The sequence below is a fragment of the Stegostoma tigrinum genome, chromosome 1 (genome assembly GCF_030684315.1).
Source record: "Stegostoma tigrinum isolate sSteTig4 chromosome 1, sSteTig4.hap1, whole genome shotgun sequence".
Lineage (NCBI taxonomy): Eukaryota > Metazoa > Chordata > Chondrichthyes > Orectolobiformes > Stegostomatidae > Stegostoma > Stegostoma tigrinum.
The window spans coordinates 40,077,395-40,099,668 of NC_081354.1; the positions used below are offsets into that span (position 1 = coordinate 40,077,395).

Consider the following 22,274-nt stretch of genomic DNA (forward strand, 5'->3'; position numbering starts at 1 on the left):
CATCGGAACTGCAGTTCTCCAGCAATGTTCGTGTTCCTTGTCTTTTCTCAGTTATTCTTGTTGCTAATATTTTTACAAAACAGCTTTGGCTTTTCATTAATGTTATCCGCCAGTGATATTTCATGTTCTCACTCTTCTCTTCTAATTTCTTTTTTGAAGGTACCCCTCGTACTTTCCATTTTTCCTTGAGGGCATTCATTCATTCTTTTGAGCTTTTGGTATCTGCCATAAGCTTCCTTTTATTTCTTGGCCAATCCCACATATTCCTTGATGTCCAGGGCTTTCTGTGCTTGTTAGCCCCGTCCTTGACCTTTATGGTAACCAGGTAGCTCTGTCCTCTCACTATTTATGCTTTTGAATCCATCCAATGCTTTCATGTGAATTTTTCTGCAAGTAGCTACTCTTGGTCCACATTAGCCTGGTCTATATATTTTATTTTTAAAATCAGCCTTCAGAACATTTATTTCCAGTCCAACTTTGGCTTTACATCTTACAGAACTGTGGTCAATTTCACTGAAATACTCCCCCACTGCCACACCTACCACTTGCCTAGTTTTGTTCCCTAAAATTAGGTCCAGCACTGCCCCCTCTCTTGTGAGACTTTCTATTTATGGATTTGAAAAGCTCTCTTGGATATATTTTACAAAATTTGCCTTCTCTAAGCTTTTCACACTGTCTAAGCCAGTCAATATTGGGTAAACTGAAATCCCCTACTATTATTACCCTGTTGTTTTTACACATCCCAGAATTGCCCACACATCTGTCTTTCTTTCTTCTTCTCACTGTTTTGGGGTCTGTAGTATACTTCCAACAAACTGATTGGCTGTTTTAAGCTGCAACCAAATGGCAGAGAGATTAGGAGAGGATAATATTGAGATCCATAAAATTATGAGGGGCATAATTAAGGTCGACAGGAAAAAAAGCTTTTCCCCTTGACAGATGGATCAATGACTGAGGCATAGATTTAAAGCAAGAGGCAGAAAGTTTAGAGGAGATGAGAAGAAAAACTTTTTCACCCAGAGGGTAGTGGGAATCTGGAACTCATTGCCTGTAAGGGTGCTAGAGGCAGAAACTCTCCACAGTCAAGAACTGTTTAGATGTGCACTTGTGAGGCCAAGACACAAAAGGTCTTAGCCAAGTGCTGGTAAACAGGACTTGAATAGTAAGGTGGTGGTTTTTGGCTCAGGCAGACATGATGGGCCAGAGGGCTATTTTCTATGCTGTAGATTTCTATGACTCAGTGGCCTCATTTGCAGAACCTTCTAAACTATCATCCCTCCTTACTGCAGTAACTGAATTCTTACCAATGTTGCAACACCACTTCCTCTTTTACACCCCATTGTTTCACATAAAGATCCAAAACCCCAGAATGCTGAGCGGCCAGCCCTGTCCATCATTTAAATATGTCTCCATAATAACAATGATATCACATCCCCATGTTAATCAATACTCTCAACTTATCTGTGGAATTTGCAAGATGCTATGCATTAAAATAAATGACATCCAACCTTGCTATGCTTCCTTGTGCCTTGGTTATATTTACATTGGCTTCTAAACTGACATGGTCTTTTTGCATTCATGTCTGTGCATCACTCTTGTCTCATCATCCTCAATTCCCAATTTACCTTCAGTCTATATCCCATCCTTCTGACAAATTAGTTTAAACTCCCACCAAATGCAACACCAATTCCCAAACTCCTGCAGGGATATTGCCTTCCAATCTAGTTCAGGTGCAACCTGCCGGGCTTCACAGCTACCAGTTGTTAGATGGTTTGCCAAGTTGACTGGTTTTCATGCAAACCTTTTGTCTCCCTTCTAGGTGACATCGTCAGTGCTGTGTAGCCTCCATTGAAGTGTTGTTGTTCTGTCCCACTCTGAATTTATATGGTCCAGTCTGTCATAGTGGGCAGTCTTGTTCCCAGTTTTGTACTGTAATGGTATATAGATGGGGTCTATTTCAACATGTTTGTTAATTGCATCGGTGGTTGAAAACAAATGGTGATATTTAAAATACCATGCCGCAACTGCAAGAATCACTACATAGGACAGATAGGCAGGAAACTCGCCACCAGGATACACGAATGTTAACTCATAGCAAAAAAGCACAACCACTCTCCGCGTTTTCAATACACTCCGACATAGAAGGACATTGATTTAACTGGGTTGAACTGATAGTACTATTTATCATACTAGGACAAGCAAGACAAAGTCAAGCATAAACATTCCTGGAGGCCTGATTTTCAACCACCAACAGAACAACAGCGCTCCAATGGAGGCTACACAGCACTGACGATATCACCTCGAAAGGAGATGAAATGCTTACATGAAAACCAGTCAGCTCGGTGAATTAACCAACAACTCCAACTGCAAACCAAGCTACAGATCTTAATTAGAAAATTATTCACAGCTCCCAACTTCCCCAGAAATGAATGCAATGACTCAGGAATATTCTACTCCAGCTCTTTGTTCACACGTTCATCTGTTCTATCTACTTATTCCTGTTTCTAACTATGTTGTTGGTCCCAATGTAAACCATAATCCCTGACTTTTCATTGTCACCCTTGAGAATATCCTGCAGCCATTCTGTGACAGACATGCACCTTGCCCCATGGAGGCAATGCACCATCCTGGAGTCACATCTGTCTAAGCCCATCATTATTGAATCTCCCACCAAGACTGCATTTGCTCTTTTTCTGTTCTCACTTTGTATAGCTGGGCTCTGGCTACAGTCTCCAGAGGAACAGTCACTCTCACAATGTTCTAACAAGAAAATCTGTTCTTGAGTAAGATGCCTGACTGATGGTAACTTATTCCCTCTCTGACAGCAGATCCTTAGCTGTAGGTTGACCAAGTCTAAAAACACACTATCCATGTAACTCAGCCTCAGGGAGGTACTGCTGTGTTTCCAGCTGATGTTCAAGCTCCAATTCCAGGTACTCAAGCTGATCAGTCAGGTAGTACTTCCTGCCAGTGTGGTCATCCAGACTGTCAGCTGCATCTAAGACGCCCCATATACTGTAACTCATGGAACAAACCATAAGACATAGGAGTAGCAGTTACGCCATTCAGCCGATCAAGTCTGCTCTGCCTTTCAATCATGGTTGATTAGTTTCTCAACAACTTCTGCCAAATTCTCCCGACTTCTTCCCTTAACTCTTGAGCCCCTTAACAATCAGGAATCAATCTCTGTCTTAAATGTGCGCAAAGACCTAGCCCCCACAGCCTTCTTTGGCAATGAACCCAATAAATTCACTACTCTCTGGATAAAGAAGTTTCTCCTCATCTCTGTTCTAAAGGGTCTCCCCTTTATCTAACCATCAGGTCCTATTCTATCCTGCTAATGGAAACATCTTCCCAACGTCCGTTCAATCCAGGCCTTTCAGTATTTTGTATATTTCAATTAGATACCCCCATCATCCTTCTAAACTCCATCAAGTATAGCCCCTGAGTCCTCACACATTCCTCGAGTTAAGCTTTTCAATCCTGGCATCATTCTCATGAACCTCCTGTGGACTTGCTCCAGGGCCAGTACATCCTTGCCAAGAAATGGGGCAAAAATGTTTTCTCTATTCATCAACAGGATGAGGGCTTCGCTGGCTAGGTAGCATTTACTGCCTACTCCCAATTGCCCAGAGGGCAGTTCTGAGTCAACCACATTGCATGGGTCTGCAGTCACATGTCGGCCAGACAAAGTAAGGATGGTAGTTTCCTTCCCTAAAAGGACATGAGTGAACCAGATGGGTTTTTCTGGAAATCGACAATAGATTCATGGTCACCAATAGATTCTTAATTCCAGATATTTTTATTGAATTCAAATTCCACCTTCTGCCATGGCAAGATTTGAACTTGGGTCCCCAGAATGTTATCTGGGTCTCTGAATTGACAGTCCAGCAATAATATCAGTAGGCCATCACCTCCCAAAATTGCTGACAATATTCTAAATGTGGTCTGACCAGAGGATCATAAACCCTTAGAAGTATAACCTTGTGTTTATATCCTAGTCCTCTTGAAATAAATGCTAACATAGCATGTGCCTTCCTAACTGGTGACTAAACCTGCAAGTGGATCTTAAGAGAATCCTAAACCATGATTCCCAAGTCCCTTTGCACTTTAGATTTCTAAATTTTCTCCCCATCTATAAAATAATCTATACCTCTATTTTACCTATCAAAGTGCATGACCTCACACTTTCCCACATTTATTGCATCTGCCACTTCTTTGCCCACTCTCTTAACCTGTCCAAATCCTTCTGCAGCTTCCCCACCTCCCTAATACTACCTGTCTCTCCACTTATTTTTGTATCATCTGCAGATTTAGTGAGCATGCCCTCAGTTCCTTCATCTAGATCATTAAATGTACAAAGTCAAAAGATATGATCCCTACACTAACCCTCGCGGAAATCCATTAGTTACCATCTGCCATTCCGAGAAGGACCCTTATATCGCCACTCTCTGCTTTCTGCCAGACAGCCAATCTTCTATCCATGCTAGTACCCTGCCTCTAACACCGTGGGCTTTCATCTCACACAGCAGTCTGCTTTGCAGAGCCTTGTCAAAAGCCTTCTGGAAGTCCAAGGAGATAACATCCATTGGCTCTCCTTGGTTGAACCTACTCATTAATTTTTCAAAGAATTCTAATAGATTTATCAGGCATGACCTCCCCTTGATGAAACCATGCTGATTTTGCCCTATTTTACCATGCGCTTCCAGGTATTCAGAAATCTCATCCTTCACAAAGGTCTCCAAAATCTTACCAACAACTGAGGTCAGGCTAATGATCTGTAATTTCCCATCTTATGCCGCACTCCCTCGCAAATCCCAAGGTGGGATGGTACATTAGTAATTTTTCACTCCTTGGGACTGTCCCTGGCTCCAGCAATTCCTGAAAGATCAAAACTGAGGCCTCTAATATCTCTTCAGCTATCTCTTTCAGAGCTCTGGGGTGTAGTCCATCTGGTCCAGGTGGTTTATCAACCTTCAGAACTTTCAGTTTTTCTAGCACCTTCTCCTTGGTGATGGCCACCATACTCACTTCTACCCCCAACTCTCTTGAATTTTTGGGAGGTTACTCATTTCTTCCACTGTGAAGTCTGACACAAAGTACTTTTCAATTCCTCTGCCATTTCTTTGTGCCCCATTACAATTTCTTCAGCGCCATTTTCCAGCAGTCCAATATCAACTTTTTTCTCTCTTTTACCCTTTATATATGTAAAGAAACTCTTGCAATCTTCTTTTATAGTACTGGCTAGTTTACCCTCGTGCTTAATCTTCTCTCTCCTAATTCCTTTTTTAGTTGTCCTCTGTTGGTCTTTGTAGGCTTCCCAATCCCTTGGCTTCACACTGCCCTTCGCCAGGTTATATTCTTTCTCTTTTCCTTTTATGTTATCCATGACTTGCCTCGTCAGCTATTCTTGCCTTGTCCTCCCTTTAGTATGCTTCCTTTTCCTACAGATGAATTTTTGCTGTGTCTCCCAAATTACTCCCAGAAACACCTGCCATTGCTGTTACATTGTTTTTCCTGCCAGGTTCCTCTCCCAGCCAATTCTGGCCAGCTCCTCTCTCATGCCTCTGTAGTTACCTTTATTCAACTGTAATACTGTTATATCTAATTCCAGTTGTCCCTTTCAAATTGCAAAGTAAATTTTATCATATTATGGTCACTGCCTCCTAAAGGGTTCCTTCACCTTAAGCGTCCTTCTCAAGTCTGCCTCATTACACATCACTGAATCCAGAATTGCAAGTTCCCTGGTGGGGTCCACCAGAAGCTGCTCCAAAAAGTCATCTTATATATATATATTCCAGAAACTCCTTTTCTTGTGATCCACTACCAACCTGATTTTTCCAGTCCACTTGCATATTGAAATTCCTCATCCTCACCAAAGATCCGCAGACAGCACCTTCCAAACCCACGACCATTTCCATCTAGAAGAACAAGGGCAGCAGATATCTGGGAACACCACCACCTCCAAGTCACTCACCATCCTGATCTGGAAATATATCACCGTTCCTTCACTCCCACTGGGTCAAAATCCTCAAATTCCCTCCCTAATAGCATTGTGGGTCAACCCACAGCAGGAGGACTGCAGCGGTTCAAGGCGGCAGCTCACGACCGCCTTCTCAAGGGCATCTAGGGATGGGCAAAAAATGCTGGCCAGCCAGCAACACCCACATCCCACAAATGAATTTTAAAAAATGGTCACTGTAACCTTACCTTTCTTACACACTTTTTTTTATCTCCTGGTATATCTTGTGCCCTACATCCTGACTACTGTTTGGAGGCCTGTACCTCACTGCTATTACAGTTTTTTAACCTTTGTAATTTTTCAACTCTCCCACACAATTCTACATCTCCTGACCCTACATTGGTTCTTGCTGTTGATTTAATTCCATTTCTCACTAAAAAGGCAATCCCACCCCTCTGCCCACCTGCCGGCCTTTACAATAGGATGTATATTCTTGGATATTAAGTTTTCCCACAAGACTTGGCTCCACTGCCTTACCTTATTTTAGTCCTTACATTAATCTTATTCTCCTTCCCTTAGACTACATTGGCTTACTTATATTACTTTATTATGTTACCCTCAACTTTACTTATTTCTGGTGCTTTATAAATATACATTTCTAATTTAGAGCAAATTACAGATGGTCACCAACAGTGGTTTGTTACCAGATAATGAACATATAGACTGTGACGTAACTTTCATTCTTTTTTTCCAACAAGAACTGAGTGACGGACATTCTGCTCAAACTGCTTCATCACAATGGTGACCGCAGGACACTCTTCCAGACTACTTCACTGTGATGCTGTTGTCAGTAACTTTTCTCCTATCTTGAGACTTTGAGAAGAGACTGAATTGTTATGTGGCTGACAAAGCCTTATCACACTTCCTATAGTCAAGAAAGGCCTCAAATGGTTAAAAATTAATTCAATTAGTTAGGCAGTGGGATTTACCAGTACCAATTAGAGGAAAATGATATTTCACTGTGCAGTTTCTAGAGTTGGTACAGTTTGTTAACTGACGGGGCTTTGACATACATACAAAGCAGGGGCAGCACGGTGGATCAGTGGTTAGCACTGCAGCCTCACAGCACCAGGGACCTGGGTTCAACTCCAGCCTTGGGCAACTGTCTGTGCGGAGTATGTACGTTCTACCCGTGTCTGCATGGGTTTCCTCCGGGTGTTCCGGTTTCCTCCCACAGTCCAAAGATGTGCAGGCTAGGTAAATCGGCCATGCTAAACAGCCTGTAGTGTTCAGGGATGTGTGGGTTATAGGGGGATGGGTCTGGGTGCGATGCTCCAAGTGGCGGTGTGCGCTTGTTGGGCCAAAGGGCCTATTTCCACACTGTAGGGAATCTAATCTAATCAAATATGCAGCCTTGAACAGAAAAAGGCATAATTGCATTAGGGCTGCCTCTTGTTGAAGCAGTACAAGTGGTTCTCAGTCAATACAAAATGGCTGGGGAGGATCTTTAGCTGAAACAGCAGCCTCCATACTCTAACATTTAAAGTTAAACAATAAGCTAGAGTGAATGTTGTCTTAATAGGAGTAGTATATCCAAGAGAACAAGGTTAAAGATGATAAATAGTCTTGTGAAACTGCATAGAAAAGGGTTCTGTTGAATAGGAGCAAAAACATTTGCTGCTCGTACAGAGTCAATTTGTAAAGAACAACTTTGAGAAATGCTGATAGAAGTCTCCATTTCAGGGTGATCCAGACTTTAGTATCCATTATGAAATAGGAGCAAATGGTCTGACCCATATCAATTAAGACCCCCAGGTAAGTATAGCCATGTGTCATTTATCAAAATGGAGTGTTAAATATGCAGACATTAAGATATTCAACAGCATTCCTGTGGATACTCAGACTAAGGCAGATAGAAGATCCCTAACTATCAGCAGGGTAGTTCTGTATAATTGATGCAGGCATTAAGCCTACAGTGTATTTACACAATATGTATTGTGAACAGCCAAGGACAAGTGATAAAGGGGTCTGGTAAACATTATGAGATCATAGGATGACCTAAAGCTATCCAAAGACTGATCACACTGTCACATGATTAAGCTGATTGGATGTGCACATAATCAATTAATTTATGGTTGATTTGTAACAGCAAATGTGGGTTAAAAACAAAATGTTTTAAATGTCTATGTTTTCCTTTGTTCAGTCGAGAAGTCCCTGGACTAGATTACAAGAACACCCCGTACTCATAGTAACGTGTAAACCTAGCTTGTCCAGTGTCCCCTCACAGTCTCATATCTGAACCTGAACCTGAAGGATAGGTAGTAGGGGCAACACAGTTACAGGCCACGATGAGGTGCATCTCACTTAAGAAGTGAAGACCTCCTGGATTGTTAAACTTAACTAGAAGTAACTACAAGTCACCGACCTGTGAAAGTTGTCATCCACATGTAGGACTTAGCTGAAATGAGGGACTGATGCGACTGACAGTTAAGGGTAAAAGCACAGAGGCCGCATCCAAATCATGCCTTGAGGAAAGGACAGGGATACCTCTAAGAACAGCTTAATCGTAGAAAGGAAACAAACAATAAAAAGATGACCACTTAAGAAAAGGAACCAGACTGGGGACCAGAGGGATCCCTTACATGATTCCCAGCAGGAAAGCAAAAGAAAGTAATTGGTCAAAGGATTAAAACAAACTGGAACCCTATGAATCCTTCTACCACATAAAAAGAATGGTGGGGCAGTTAAAAGACAGGCAAAGAGGGCAAGGCCTTAGTGCTAGTGCTTCAAGCACATGTAAAATTAACAAAACACATAAATCAATTAACAGAGAGACAAAGGATGGCCAAAGTAATAAAAACCAAAAGAATTGAGGACGCTGTGAATCAAAAACAAAAACAAAGTTGCTGGAAAAGCTCAGCAGACCTGGCAGCATCTGTGAAGGAGAAAACAGTTAACGTTTCAGGTCCAGTGACCCTTCCTCAGAACAGAGTAATGCTGGCTTTGCTAGCATTACTGGCCCTAGAATCAATTACAACAGTCCCTCCTCCCCAAGGAACTGATTTGAGCATACTGTGAGAATCACTGGGATATAATCATGGCCAAGGGGATGGTCTTCCGCCATATGTACCGACCCCGCCCATTAAAGTGAAATATATTCTTCCAATCCCAGCTGTATACCAAATACCCAGATTAGCAGGGTTGTTTGCCAGGAGGCCACACCGAGGCATACCACAAACAATCACCTGTCATTCCCGCTATTCCAGCCCAACCTACCCAGGTTTGTCACCAGAGACACGTTAAAGATGAGCAGCCCACTCTAAAGCCTGGACATATTAACTAAATGATCAGGGCTAAAAGTGAGGAAATTGCAGATTTGGTACCAAATGCATAACAGGGACACTGCAAGGTTGTTCCACACAAACACCCCAGAGATATACTGGGCAGGCTTGTCACAACCAACCAAAACAGAGCCTGGTGTGCTGACCTAGCAGCAAGCCCACAAAGCATAAGACTAATCATATCAGGCATTTAAAGCTGATGTTACTAACGCAATGGGACCAATCCCCATATATTGTTTCCTGGTCATGGGCATCTCCCAACAGAAAGGACAGAGCATCACCGACTACAGAAATCAAAAATCTGAAGCCTTCCAAGCCCAGTGTGAGATAACAAATGCTGACAGAAAGAATGACCTCAGCTCTGCTCATCAGGCAACCGTTAAAATGGGACTGGTCACACATAATAATTACGATCATGAACATTGCCCAGTGTGGATAACACACAGTCAATAAAGGCAGCAGCCACAGAGATTGAGATTAGAATCACAGAATTCCTATAGTGTGAAAGTAAGCCACTCAACCCATTGAGTCCACAGTAGCCTCCAAAAAGCATACCACTCAAATCCACCCCACTACCATAACCCTGCGCTTCCCATGGCCAATCCACCTAGCCGGCACATCTCTGGACACTATGGGCAATTCAGCCTAGCTGATCCACCTAACCTGCACATTTTTGGACTGTGGGAAGAACCCAAAGCACTAATAGGAAATCCACAAAGACACAAGGAGAATGTCTGTGTGGAGTCTGCACAGTCGCCCGAAGCTGTAACTGAAGCCTGGCGCAGTGAGGCAGCAGTGCTAACCACTGAACCATTGTGTGTCTATTAAGGTTGAATGAATAATTTCTGCAATTAATGATAAGGAATAGTCACATCATAATTACAGTAGACCAAGACACCATCACGCGGAGGGTACAGCCCCTTTACACGACTTCAGAAAAAGATGTACTGCCTCGCTGCGCCAGACTTCAGTTCCAGCTTCGGGCGACTGTACTAAGTGTAATTATCCAGAGCATGTTTTTGAGGACTGCTGGGATAAAGGAGTCGGAAAGGAAGGACAGGGCCCTGACAGGGAAATGTAGGATAACAAAGTGTGGAGCTGGATGAACACAGCAGGCCAAGCAGCATCTTAGGAGCACAAAAGCTGACGTTTCCGGCCTAGACCCTTCATCAGAAAAGTTTTCTGATGAAGGGTCTAGGCCTGAAGCGTCAGCTTTTGTGCTCCTAAGATGCTGCTTGGCCTGCTGTGTTCATCCAGCTCCACACTTTGTCATCTTGGATTCTCCAGCAGCCGCAGTTCCCATTATCTCAAGGAAATGTAGGAGATAAGATTACTATGAACCTTAGAAGTATGATGAATCGACACTGCTGATTATTATCAAATAGTTATCCAAAAGGCAAGGATACCGACACCAAGCCATGGATAACAATAGGATGCTAGTAGTGCAAAGCATTAATAGACACAGGAGTGTTGGTGTCAGTTACAGATTTAGAACTGTCATTCACTAAATATAAAGTTTGAATACAAGGGTTGGGAGAGCAGGAAACAACAGCATATAAGAGCTATAAGTAATTATTAGAGATCAATGGCTTAATGATCCCCACACATTTCTGGGTGTGCAGGAGCTCTAGGGGTACAGCTGAGAATAGATATTCTCACATTGATGACAGCAGTAGAAGGTCCTAGTCAACAAACAACTACCAAATTACCTTATTCCAGATGTAAGCCAAGAAAGTCCACAAGCACAAAGTATGCCCATTATCAATGTGGATTCTCTGCCTACAGAAGAAAAAGATTTCTCAGGGCAGTGTCTGAGCAAGAATTTCCAGCTCCAAGATACAGGTCACCACCAGGATTAGAGAGATGATCTTTTTATTCATTCATGGAATCAGGGTGTTGCTGGTCCAGCCAGTGTTTATGATTCATCCCAAGTTGCCCTTGAGAAAGTGGTAGACAGCTTCCTTCTTGAACTGCTGCAGTTCATGTGCTGTAGGTAGACCCACAATGCCATTTGGGAGTTCTAAGATTTTGACCCAGTGACAGCAAAGAAATGGTGATATACTATCACATCAGGATTGACAAAGGTTTGGAAGGAAACTTGCAGGTAATGGTACTCCCATATATCTCCTCCCCTTGTCTTTCAATATAGAAGTGGTTATGGGTTTGGAAGGTGCTATCTAAGCAGTTTGGTGATTTCCTGCACCGTACCGTGTTTCAGATTATTGCTACTGAGTGTTGATGGTGGACAGAATGGATGTTTGTGATGTGATACCATTCAAGCAGGCTGCTTTGTTCTGGATGGTGTCAAGCTTCTCCAGTGTTGCTGGATCTGCACTCATCCAAGCAAATAGGGAGGTACTAAACTGCACACTCATTTTTGTGTTGTAGAAGTTAGACACACTTTGGAGAACGAGGTGAGTTACTTAGTGCAGTATTCCTTGCCTCACATTGTCTCTTGTAGCCACAGTATTTATATGGCTATTCCAGTTCCTTGTCAATGGTAACCCCCAAGGTGTTTATTTTGGGGATTAAGCAACCACAATGTCATCGGAGTGTCAAGCGACAACGGTTAGAATGTCTGTTGGAGCTGGTAATTACATGGCATTTGTGTGGTGAGAATGTTATTTGCCACTTTTCATCCCACACCTGGACATTCCACACATCCTGCTGCAGTTGATCGTGGACTACTTGAATGTTTGAGGAACTGTGAACAGTATTGAATATTGTGCAATCATCAGCGAACATCCCCACTTCTGTCCTTATGATGGAGGGAAGACAAAGCAGCTAAAAATATTTGGGCCTAGGACAATACCCTCAGGAATTCCTGCAGTGATATTCTGGGACTGAGATGATGGACCCCTAACAACCACATTCATCTACCTTTGTGCCGCTTGTGTCAGACTCCCACTGGCTTCAGTTTTGTAGGGGTCCTTGATGTCACCTTTGGACAAGTGCAGCCCTTGATGTCAAGGACTATTACACTCACCTCCCTCTGGAATTCAGCCAGAGAGTGGTGAGTCTATGGAATTCACTGCCACAGAAAGCTGTGGAGGCCAGGTCATTGAGTACATTTAAGACTGAGATAGGTAGGTTTTTGATTATCATGGGGATCAAGGGTTACAGGGACAAAGCAGGACAATGGGGTTGAGGAACTTATCAGCCATGATCAAATGGCAGAGCAGACTTGATGGGCTGAATGGCCTAATTTCTGCTCCTATGTCCTATGACAATGTTAACATATAGGAAGAAGATGATTTTCACTTGAAGATCCCAGGAGAAGTACCCTAGATAATAGGATTTCAATACTGTGGAGCTCCTTGTTAATGGACTCAAAGCATGATTAAACTTGATACAGGAAAAGCTGTCAAATGTGAGATAAAACACTAAAGAACTGTGGGTGCTGTAAATCAGAAACAAAAGTAGAAACTGGTGGAAAAGTTTAGCGTTAACGTTCTGAGGAAGGGTCCCCAGATCTGAAATGTCAACTGATTTCTCTTCACAGATGCTGCCCGACCTGCTGAGATTTTCTAGCAATTTATGTTTTTATTCCTGTCAGATGCAATGTATTTGCTGACAACAGGGCTCTTTCAGACTTCCACAGTTTAGACCTATAACCCAGAAGCTGCCTTAGTAAGAGTCTGTGGTTGCAGATTGCAAAACTCCAGCAGAAAGTACAAGAAATTTCACAAACTTACTACGTCCTTCTGAATCAATGTTTATGAAGCAAGGAAGTTGCACAGCAATACAGCTTCGATACTCCCTGGTGGGACAGAAAACCCCACCAGATTCAGACCACTTTCTGGCAGTCCCTGTGAACCATGTTCCACAACAGTAGGCATGAGGTAGTGATCCAGATCATATGATACCTGTTCTTGGAATTGGTGGATAAAACATAAACCAAGTCAGCACTATGCAAAGCAGCCAGCTATAACGAGACTAGAACCTCTTGCTCTTCTTACAAGAGACAGAAGGGAGTTTCTGCCAATATACCACAAACAATGTGACCAACTCTGGACTTGTATAGTTCTTCCATGAGAAAAAGATGATAAGCAGCCAAGATACTACAGGGATGGCACAACTCACTGCAGTCACACGGCTCTTTGACATCCTGAATTATCAAGAATATTCCCACAGAAAATGAGCTTGCCCATGGAGCCACAAGCAATGAGGAACCTCCAGGAAGAGCATTCAACTCCATTCCAGATAGTGACCTGAGTATGCAAGTCCTAGGGGTGCCAGAGCCCAGTGAAACTGAGAAACAAACTGGGATGATGGCAATTTCTGACTCCAATCCAGAGACTCGAGAAGACAATGCGAGTTCATCCATCAGTTCACCAGCAAAGGATGTAACAGAAGCATTCGTAATGGCATCATTGGATCCCACAACAGTGAGTGCTCTACAGATTCATTCTGACAAGAAAGTGGAAAACATTGCAGCCCTAGCGGTGTTGAAAGAAGAGCCACTTCTAACCAAACATGTGAAATAACAGTCACTTTATAGAAGAAATCCTGCCAGATTTGGCCAAATACCAGCTGGGGTAAACACAACAATTAGGTTATCCCATCAGCAAGGGCAGCAATTATCACATTAAAAGGATATAAAATGTAAACATATTAATAATTAGAAAGGCAAAACACTTAGGAACAGGATAAGTATTTTGGGAGAAGTGTCATAAAAGGCAACAGCATAATCTCCCGGCTTTGAACACAATATACATAAATTAATAAACATTTCTGGTTGCCAAGAATTATGCCATATTCTCCTCTTGGCATGATATTCAGAACAGTTAGGGCCTGTTTTCTTTCTTAGTTTATAACTTTTTATGACATTGTAATAAGCCCTCTTTTCTTCATTGCTTCTGTTAGTGTCTTAACATAGGCTCCAAAAATGGAATCTTCCTTAATACATTTCAAAGCCTTCTCCAGTTGCACAAATCTATCCTTTATTTGTGTACAAAGTAAACAACATCTTATTAACTTTAAGTGGCAGCTGTAGGGAATGCTGTCCATTCCTCCAATTATCAAATGCTCAGAAATCAGCTTCTCTATCTGTAAATTACTTATTGGACAAAACCACAATCTCTACCATCTTCTTCTCTAACTTTCTTTAGTTCCCTTTCTCTTCTGAGTCAATCAACAATAACGGAACTTACTCTCATTGGATTCTAAGGATGGTGACACTGGTTATCCTCACCAACATCATTCCCTACAAAAACACACAGATAAATAGCTAAAGCCTATTGTCCACCACATAGATGGAAAACATTGCTCTATTTGAAGCTATAAACCAACATAATTCATTATCTTATATGGCAACAAGGTAAAAAACAGTGGAAAATAAATATATATATTTAGTACATAGATTCACTGTCCTCTCACATTTTTCTTGTAGATAATATTGTCTGAAAATTACGTATCAAAGATTACATAGTTAGTCCTTTGACTAATCACTTGATGACCACAAAAAAGGCAGAGTCTATTTCACAGCAGGCCAAGCAGCATCTCAGGAGCACAAAAGCTTATGTTTCAGGCCTAGACCCTTCATCAGAGAGGGGGATGGGGTGAGGGTTCTGGAATAAATAGGAAGAGAGGGGGAGGTGGACCGAAGATGGAGAGAAAAGAAGATAGGTGGAGAGAGTATAGGTGGGGAGGCAGGGAGGGGATAGGTCAGTCCAGGGAAGACGGACAGGTCAAGGAGGTGGGATGAGGTTAGTAGGTAGATGGGGGTGCGGCTTGGGGTGGGAGGAAGGGATGGGTGAGAAGAAGAACAGGTTAGGAAGGCAGAGACAGATTGGACTGGTTTTGGGATGCAGTGGGTGGAGGGGAAGAGCTGGGCTGGTTGTGTGGTGCAGTGGGGGGAGGGGAACGAACTGGGCTGGTTTAGGGATGCAGTTGGGGAAGGGGAGATTTTGAAACTGGTGAAGTCCACATTGATACCATTAGGCTGCAGGGTTCCCAGGCGGAATTTGAGTTGCTGTTCCTGCAACCATCGGGTGGCATCATTGTGGCACTGCAGGAGGCCCATGATGGACATGTCATCTAAAGAGTGGGAGGGGGAGTGGAAATGGTTTGCGACTGGGAGGTGCAGTTGTTTGTTGCGAACTGAGCGGAGGTGTTCTGCAAAGCGGTCTCCAAGCCTCCGCTTGGTTTCCCCAATGTAGAGGAAGCCACACCGGGTACAGTAGATGCAGTAAAACCACATTGGCAGATGTGCAGGTGAACCTCTGCTTAATGTGGAATGTCATCATGGGGCCTGGGATAGGGGTGAGGGAGGAGGTGTGGGGGCAAGTGTAGCATTTCCTGCGGTTGCAGGGGAAGGTGCCGGGTGTGGTGGGGTTGGAGGGCCGTGTGGAGCGAACAAGGGAGTCACGGAGAGAGTGGTCTCTCCGGAAAGCAGACAGGGGTGGGGATGGAAAAATGTCTTGGGTGGTGAGGTCGGATTGTAGATGGCGGAAGTGTCGGAGGATAATGCATTGTATCCGGAGGTTGGTGGGGTGGTGTGTGAGAACGAGGGGGATCCTCTTTGGGCGGTTGTGGCGGGGGCGGGGTGTGTGGGATGTGTTGCGGGAAATACGGGAGACGCGGTCAAGGGCGTTCTCGATCACTGTGGGGGGAAAGTTGCGGTCTTTGAAGAACTTGGACATCTGGGATGTGTGGGAGTGGAATGTCTTATCGTGGGAGCAGACGCGGCGGAGGCGGAGGAATTGGGAATAGGGGATGGAATTTTTGCAGGAGGGTGGGTGGGAGGAGGTGTATTCTAGGTAGCTGTGGGAGTCGGTGGGCTTGAAATGGACATCAGTTACAAGCTGGTTGCCTGAGATGGAGATTGAGAGGTCCAGGAAGGTGAGGGATGTGCTGGAGATGGCCCAGGTGAACTGAAGGTTGGGGTGGAAGGTGTTGGTGAAGTGGATGAACTGTTCGAGCTCCTCTATCCCAGGCCCCAAGATGACATTCCACATTAAGCAGAGGTTCACCTGCACATCTGCCAATGTGGTATACTGCATCCACTGTACCCGGTGTGGCTCCCTCTACATTGGGGATACCAAGCGGAGGCTTGGAGACCGCTTTGCAGAACACCTCCGCTCAGTTCATAACAAACAACTGCACCTCCCGGTCACTAACCATTTCCACTCCCCCTCCCATTCTTTAGATGTCCATCATGGGCCTCCTGCAGTGCCACAATGATGCCACCCGAAGGTTGCAGAAACAGCAACTCATATTCTGCTTGGGAACCCTGCATCCCAATGGTATCAATGTGGACTTCACCAGCTTCAAAATCTCCCCTTCCCCCACCGCATCCCAAAACCAGCCCAGTTCGTCCCCTCCCCCCACTGCACCACACAACCAGCCCAGCTCTTCCCCCCCACCCACTGCATCCCAAAACCAGTCCAACCTGTCTCTGCCTCCCTAACCTGTTCTTCCTCTCACCCATCCCTTCCTCCCACTCCAAGCCACACCCCCATCTACCTACTAACCTCATCCCACCTCCTTGACCTGTCCGTCTTCCCTGAACTGACCTATCCCCTCCCTACCTCCCCACCTATACTCTCTCCACCTATCTTCTTTTCTCTCCATCTTCGGTCCGCCTCCCCCTCTCTCCCTATTTATTCCAGAACCCTCACCCCATCCCCCTCTCTGATGAAGGGTCTAGGCCCGAAACGTTAGCTTTTGTGCTCCTGAGATGCTGCTTGGCCTGCTGTGTTCATCCAGCCTCACATTTTATTATCTTGGATTCTCCAGCATCTGCAGTTCCCATTATCCCAGAGTCTATTTCATGTATTCAAATACAGATTCTGCTAAAATGCCACTATCTTTCTACTCAAATTTTCTAAATCCTCCAACGATCACTGTCCATGAAAATACAATCACTAGCACTCAGAGTTGGAGAATAAAGGACATATTAATGTAATTCAGCATGTAATTTGGAATTTTTCAATCATAGCAAAAGTCAATTGAGTTTTAATATTTAACTCTTATGATATTAGTTTGTTTTTTTAAATAGTAAACAGTTCATAGAACTGTATACTGTTCTGATTTCACTTTTTTGAAACATCTAACTAATCAAATGCCCATTATGAATTATGTTTTATGATTAAATGTATAACGGCACATTGGTCAGTAACATTTGTGGAAATGAAGAGTTATTTTCTGTAGCAATAGATCATTTATCAGTGCCAATTCAATTTACCTAAAGGTACTCTTGCAGCACTTGCATCAGGGTTTATCCAAAATGACAGCCATGATAAGACAACTATCAGAAGAGTTGGCGCATAAACTCCCATCATGTAATATCCAACTTGTCTTCTTAATGTAAATATCACTTCCACACAGGTGTAATATCCTTTAATAAAAAGGAAGTTAGTTAAGTGATCGAATCTTTTCTGCAGAAAAAAATAAAACATTTAATGGCAATATTACAGTTGGTACATTGAGAGAATGAATTTCAAAAGATAAAAGCATAATTAAATTGATTGCATTTTTATATTTCAAATTTTTTAAAAAGCTAATCAATGTTTTTAATAATATTTAAATATGTCAATGATGGTTACATTCTTCATAAACATTGTGATTATGGTTTACTGTAACAAGAACCAAGAATTCTTCATCTCTTTGGAATTAATGAAATAGCTCTTTCAAAGAACCATCACAGTACCATGGACATTGTGAATCTGCTAATGTGCTTTATCATTCCATTCTATGACACCATAGCATGATAACAATACTGATATGCATCTTTGTTAGTTAAATTGACCGGTAGTTAAAGTGACCAACAATAGTTAGAAAAGGCCATATTTTGTTGCAATAGCTAAAAAAAGAGGGTTACAAATTAGACCTCAATTGTGCCTTTATCTGCACAGAAAACTGAAAGGATGTGAAATTTGGTTACTGATCCTTTACTCCAAGAACACCTCAAGTATAATCATCATATCAGCCTCAGCTAATTTTTAGACCTTGGCTGTGGCTTCTAAGAGAAATTAGACCCCTTATGTGTGTTAATGGCCGTTAAAGAGTCTTTGAGAACACTCAGGTCTGAGTGGAACAACTCCAGTATGTTGTTCTGTTTAGTGTTTATTTTACTTCACATGCAGCACCAAGGCAAGACTTTTAAAAAAAAACATCTTGAGCTCGAGCCTGTGGTGCAGCTGGAACGTTTTCCAACTCCATTGCATTCCCTGAAGTCATTCACAACCTTCAGCCTTCCATTCTACCTCCCCTAGGAGTCCCGTATTGGAGAACACCTTCCGAGCTATCCCAAAAACACCCGCTGAAGGATATCTTCGGTAATCCTTGAACCCGTCAATGAGCTTAAGTGGCCCATTCAAGACACAATCCTTATTATTCTGCAGACCCATCTCCATTTGGGGCTCGGATCATATTTATTTATTCTAATGTGGTCTATCCATTTGTTTACTTCCAACCTCAGATATAAGGACCATGTCTTATCATCTTTGTAAGATGTAGTCTTGACTGTTGGCGTGTTATTAGCTTTTTCACTCTGTCTTGTAGTTACTCCAGACCTGTACGAAGGACTGGTTCAGCCTCAATAACACATTGTGCTCAATTCTGGGCACCACTCTTTAACGAAGGTGTAAAGTATGTAAAGTGTAAAAGAAACACATGAATTGTTCCAGGGATGTGGAAAACTGTTCCTACTTGTGGAAGGTTCAAGAACAGATGGTACAGGTTCAAAGACTTGGAGACAATAGGACTGCAGATGCTGGAAGCCAGCATCTATAGGTGAGAGTCTGGAAAAGTACAGCAGGTCAGACAGCATCTGAAGAGCAGATAAGTCAATATTTCAGGCCAAAACCCTTCATCAACCCTGAAGGGTTTCGAACCAAAAATGTTGATTTACCTGCTCCTCGGACGCTGTCTGACCGCTGCGGCACAGATTCAAGTTCACTGACAAAAAAACCATGAGGAGCAATCTTATCATGCAGTGAATGGTTAGATTTTCAGTTCCAAAGCATGGTATAGATAATGGTATTGGGGATTTGAAAAGAAAAAAGAAATCAGAGGAGAGGCAGAGAAGTGGCACTTAATTATTTGCTCCTTCAGAGGGCTACAAGAGGCACACAGAGCTGAATGGCCTATTTTGGTTCTGCAACCATTCTATGACTCTGCATGATGACGATTCTCGGAAGGTGTTCTCCAATACGGGACTCCTAGGGGAGGTAGAATGGAAGGCTGAAGGTTGTGAATGACTTCAGGGAATGCAATGGAGTTGGAAAACGTTCCAGCTGCACCACAGGCTCGAGCTCAAGATGTTTTTTTTTAAAAAGTCTTGCCTTGGTGCTGCTTGTGAAGTAAAATAAACACTAAACAGAACATACTGGAGTTGTTCCACTCAGACCTGAGTGTTCTCAAAGACTCTTTAACGGGCATTAACACACATAAGGGGTCTAATTTCTCTTAGAAGCCACAGCCAAGGTCTAAAACTTAGCTGAGGCTGATATGATGATTATACTTGAGGTGTTCTTAGAGTAAAGGATCAGTAACCAGATTTCACATCCTTTCAGTTTTCTGTGCAGAAAAAGGCACAATTGAGGTCTAATTTGTAACCCTCTTTTTTTAGCTATTGCAACAAAATATGGCCTTTTCTAACTATTGTTGGTCACTTTAACTACCGGTCAATTTAACTAACAGAGATGCATATCAGTATTGTTATCATGCTATGGTGTCATAGAATGGAATGATAAAGCACATTGTCACCTTAAGCATATAGTAAGGAAATCACCATAATCCCAGAGGACTATAGCGCTCCTGTCTCACTACAGAGACATAACACATGGGGAGTTTAACTTCAGGGTTACCTTCTCAGTTAAGAGGCAAGACTGAGAAGAAGATGGGGCTTCCATGGCAACCTCAGCTGATGCGGAATTGAACCCATGCTGTTGGTGTCCTTCTGCACTTCTACCCACCACTCCAGCCAACTGAATTAATCAAACCTATAAGCAATAAAATGGTAGGTAGCTGTCCATAACAACATTGAAGATGTCTATGGCAATATCATTTGGAAATATGCAAACTAAATAAATAACTGATCATCCTTCATAATATTGTGTGTTGTGAAGTCAGAACAGCAGGTTAGCTCTCTTATTTATGTTCCAGCCACAACTGTTCAAAATACATAATATTTGTCCAGTTATGAGACATTGCCTTTCACAGCCAAGTCTTCTCCTCAGAAGACATTTCCATGAGGAAGGTATGAAGTTCAATAGCCCTGGGAATAGTGCTAAGACCCTTGTTAGTCTACATTAATGATATTGTTTCAAAAATGCCACATAAAATGAACAACTTGGCACTATAATTAATCTGTTCCTCTGTTGCTAGCCAACTGTACTTACTGCTCATTTAATTAATACTAAAATGGAAATCCCAATATTAACAGATTGTGTGGAAAGTGACTTCAGATGCAAACCATCATTTGAGACACTGTGTGAATAGGTTGTCTTTTCTGAATTTGACTATTACTTGGCCCCAGCGCAGTCATTGTAACAATGCACCATTTTGTTTTCGCAGATTGGGATTTTTTTCTTGTATGTGTGCACATTATATTTCAAGATGGGTGGATTTATGTATATATATATTTATATTGTTTAAACCTTTTGCTAATAATTTTTACATCTTTGATGAGCGAGTTTCGGTTGCAATAATCTAGATCTTTATTTGTTACTTAAGGAACTTGCCTGACCTGCTTCTAGTATTGAGCTATATATAAGCAGTCTGATAGTAATATTTCTTCTCCCTTTGTAAATTCAGATTTTGCTGTGGAGGAATGGGACAGGAAAAGGAATCAGTTCATCCCTCAATGTTTAATATTATTTTTTTAAAACCTCAGCAAAATCGGATTCTTCTATAGTCACAGCAGATAAACAGTTAAAGATTTACTGAATTGACAAATATATACTTTTTTGAACAAATACACTTCTGTTATGGTCAAACAAGGAGTGGAAAAAGTGAAGTCACACTCTTACAGTTTAAATAATATACATTTCTCATCACTACTTGTCTTCGTAGTAAGCACGTAAAATGTAGAATCACTTTAGTTCAATTTAACACTATACTTATTATATGCCACTAACCAGTTTCTGCTATTTGTTTATATTCCCTAAAATATTACTTAGATGAAGCACATAAGGATGGAGCAAGAATATCACACTTCTGAACTCATCTGAAGAAATTGTAATTATATTTCTAGTAGCATTTTGGAAAATTAGAACAGAAGGTCCCAGTGGTTTTAGAGAGGAATTTACTGACTGCAGTAAACATTTCTTCATTTGTATTTTGTCAATCATCTAAATATTGAATATTTCTAAAGAATCAAAGTTTTTCGATGCTGTATTGGCTACCACGGCTTGAACAGCATGGTCCGGAAAATCCTATCCAGATGGATATTGGAGCTGGGAGGCTACAGTGTTAAAATGTGAAAAGGCATGTGAACAGAAAAATTCCTTACACTTCTTGACAACGACAAAATAGGCATTCATTTCATCTTTAGCCAGTTTAGTACGAGGATAGAATCTCTCCCTAAAATTGCTGCAGCTTTGAAATGATGTGCCACTATTATCAAAAAAAGAGCTTAGCAGATGTTTATACAATTCCCTAGGCTACTATTTTAATGGAGCCATTAACCTGTTAACTTAAAGGTCTCAAGTAAAATATTAGGCAACGGAATTGGATGCAAACAGTTTTCCCAGCAAGTATTTACACAAGATGAATTCAGGCCTTTGATGAGACCTTTTATGTAAATTTGGACTGTCTGAGGAAAACTGAACATCAAAACTAGCTGAAATTTGATCATAAAGAATGCCTGTTCCAGCTCAGTCTGGATGTGTTCATGTTTCTTTTTAACAATCTGAAAATGTTTAAACTGGCAGCATGTTTCTCTTCTGTTGCAAGTGGATTTTAACTTCAGTTGCTCAGATTGGAAAATATTCTATGTAACATGCTGAAACTAAATTGCGCCT

The 22,274-nt window shown here is 42.2% G+C and overlaps 1 protein-coding gene across 9 annotated transcripts in view; it reads right to left on the minus strand.

The window, feature by feature from the left end:
- Window positions 1-22,274, minus strand: part of glrbb (glycine receptor, beta b) — a 176,464-nt gene that overhangs the window by 68,698 nt on the left and 85,492 nt on the right. For all 9 annotated transcript variants that reach the window (XM_059644883.1, XM_059644860.1, XM_059644864.1 and 6 more), the window contains one exon: window positions 17,492-17,644. In XM_059644883.1, the coding sequence (XP_059500866.1) occupies window positions 17,492-17,644 (153 nt within the window). The remainder of the gene's footprint in view (window positions 1-17,491; window positions 17,645-22,274) is intronic.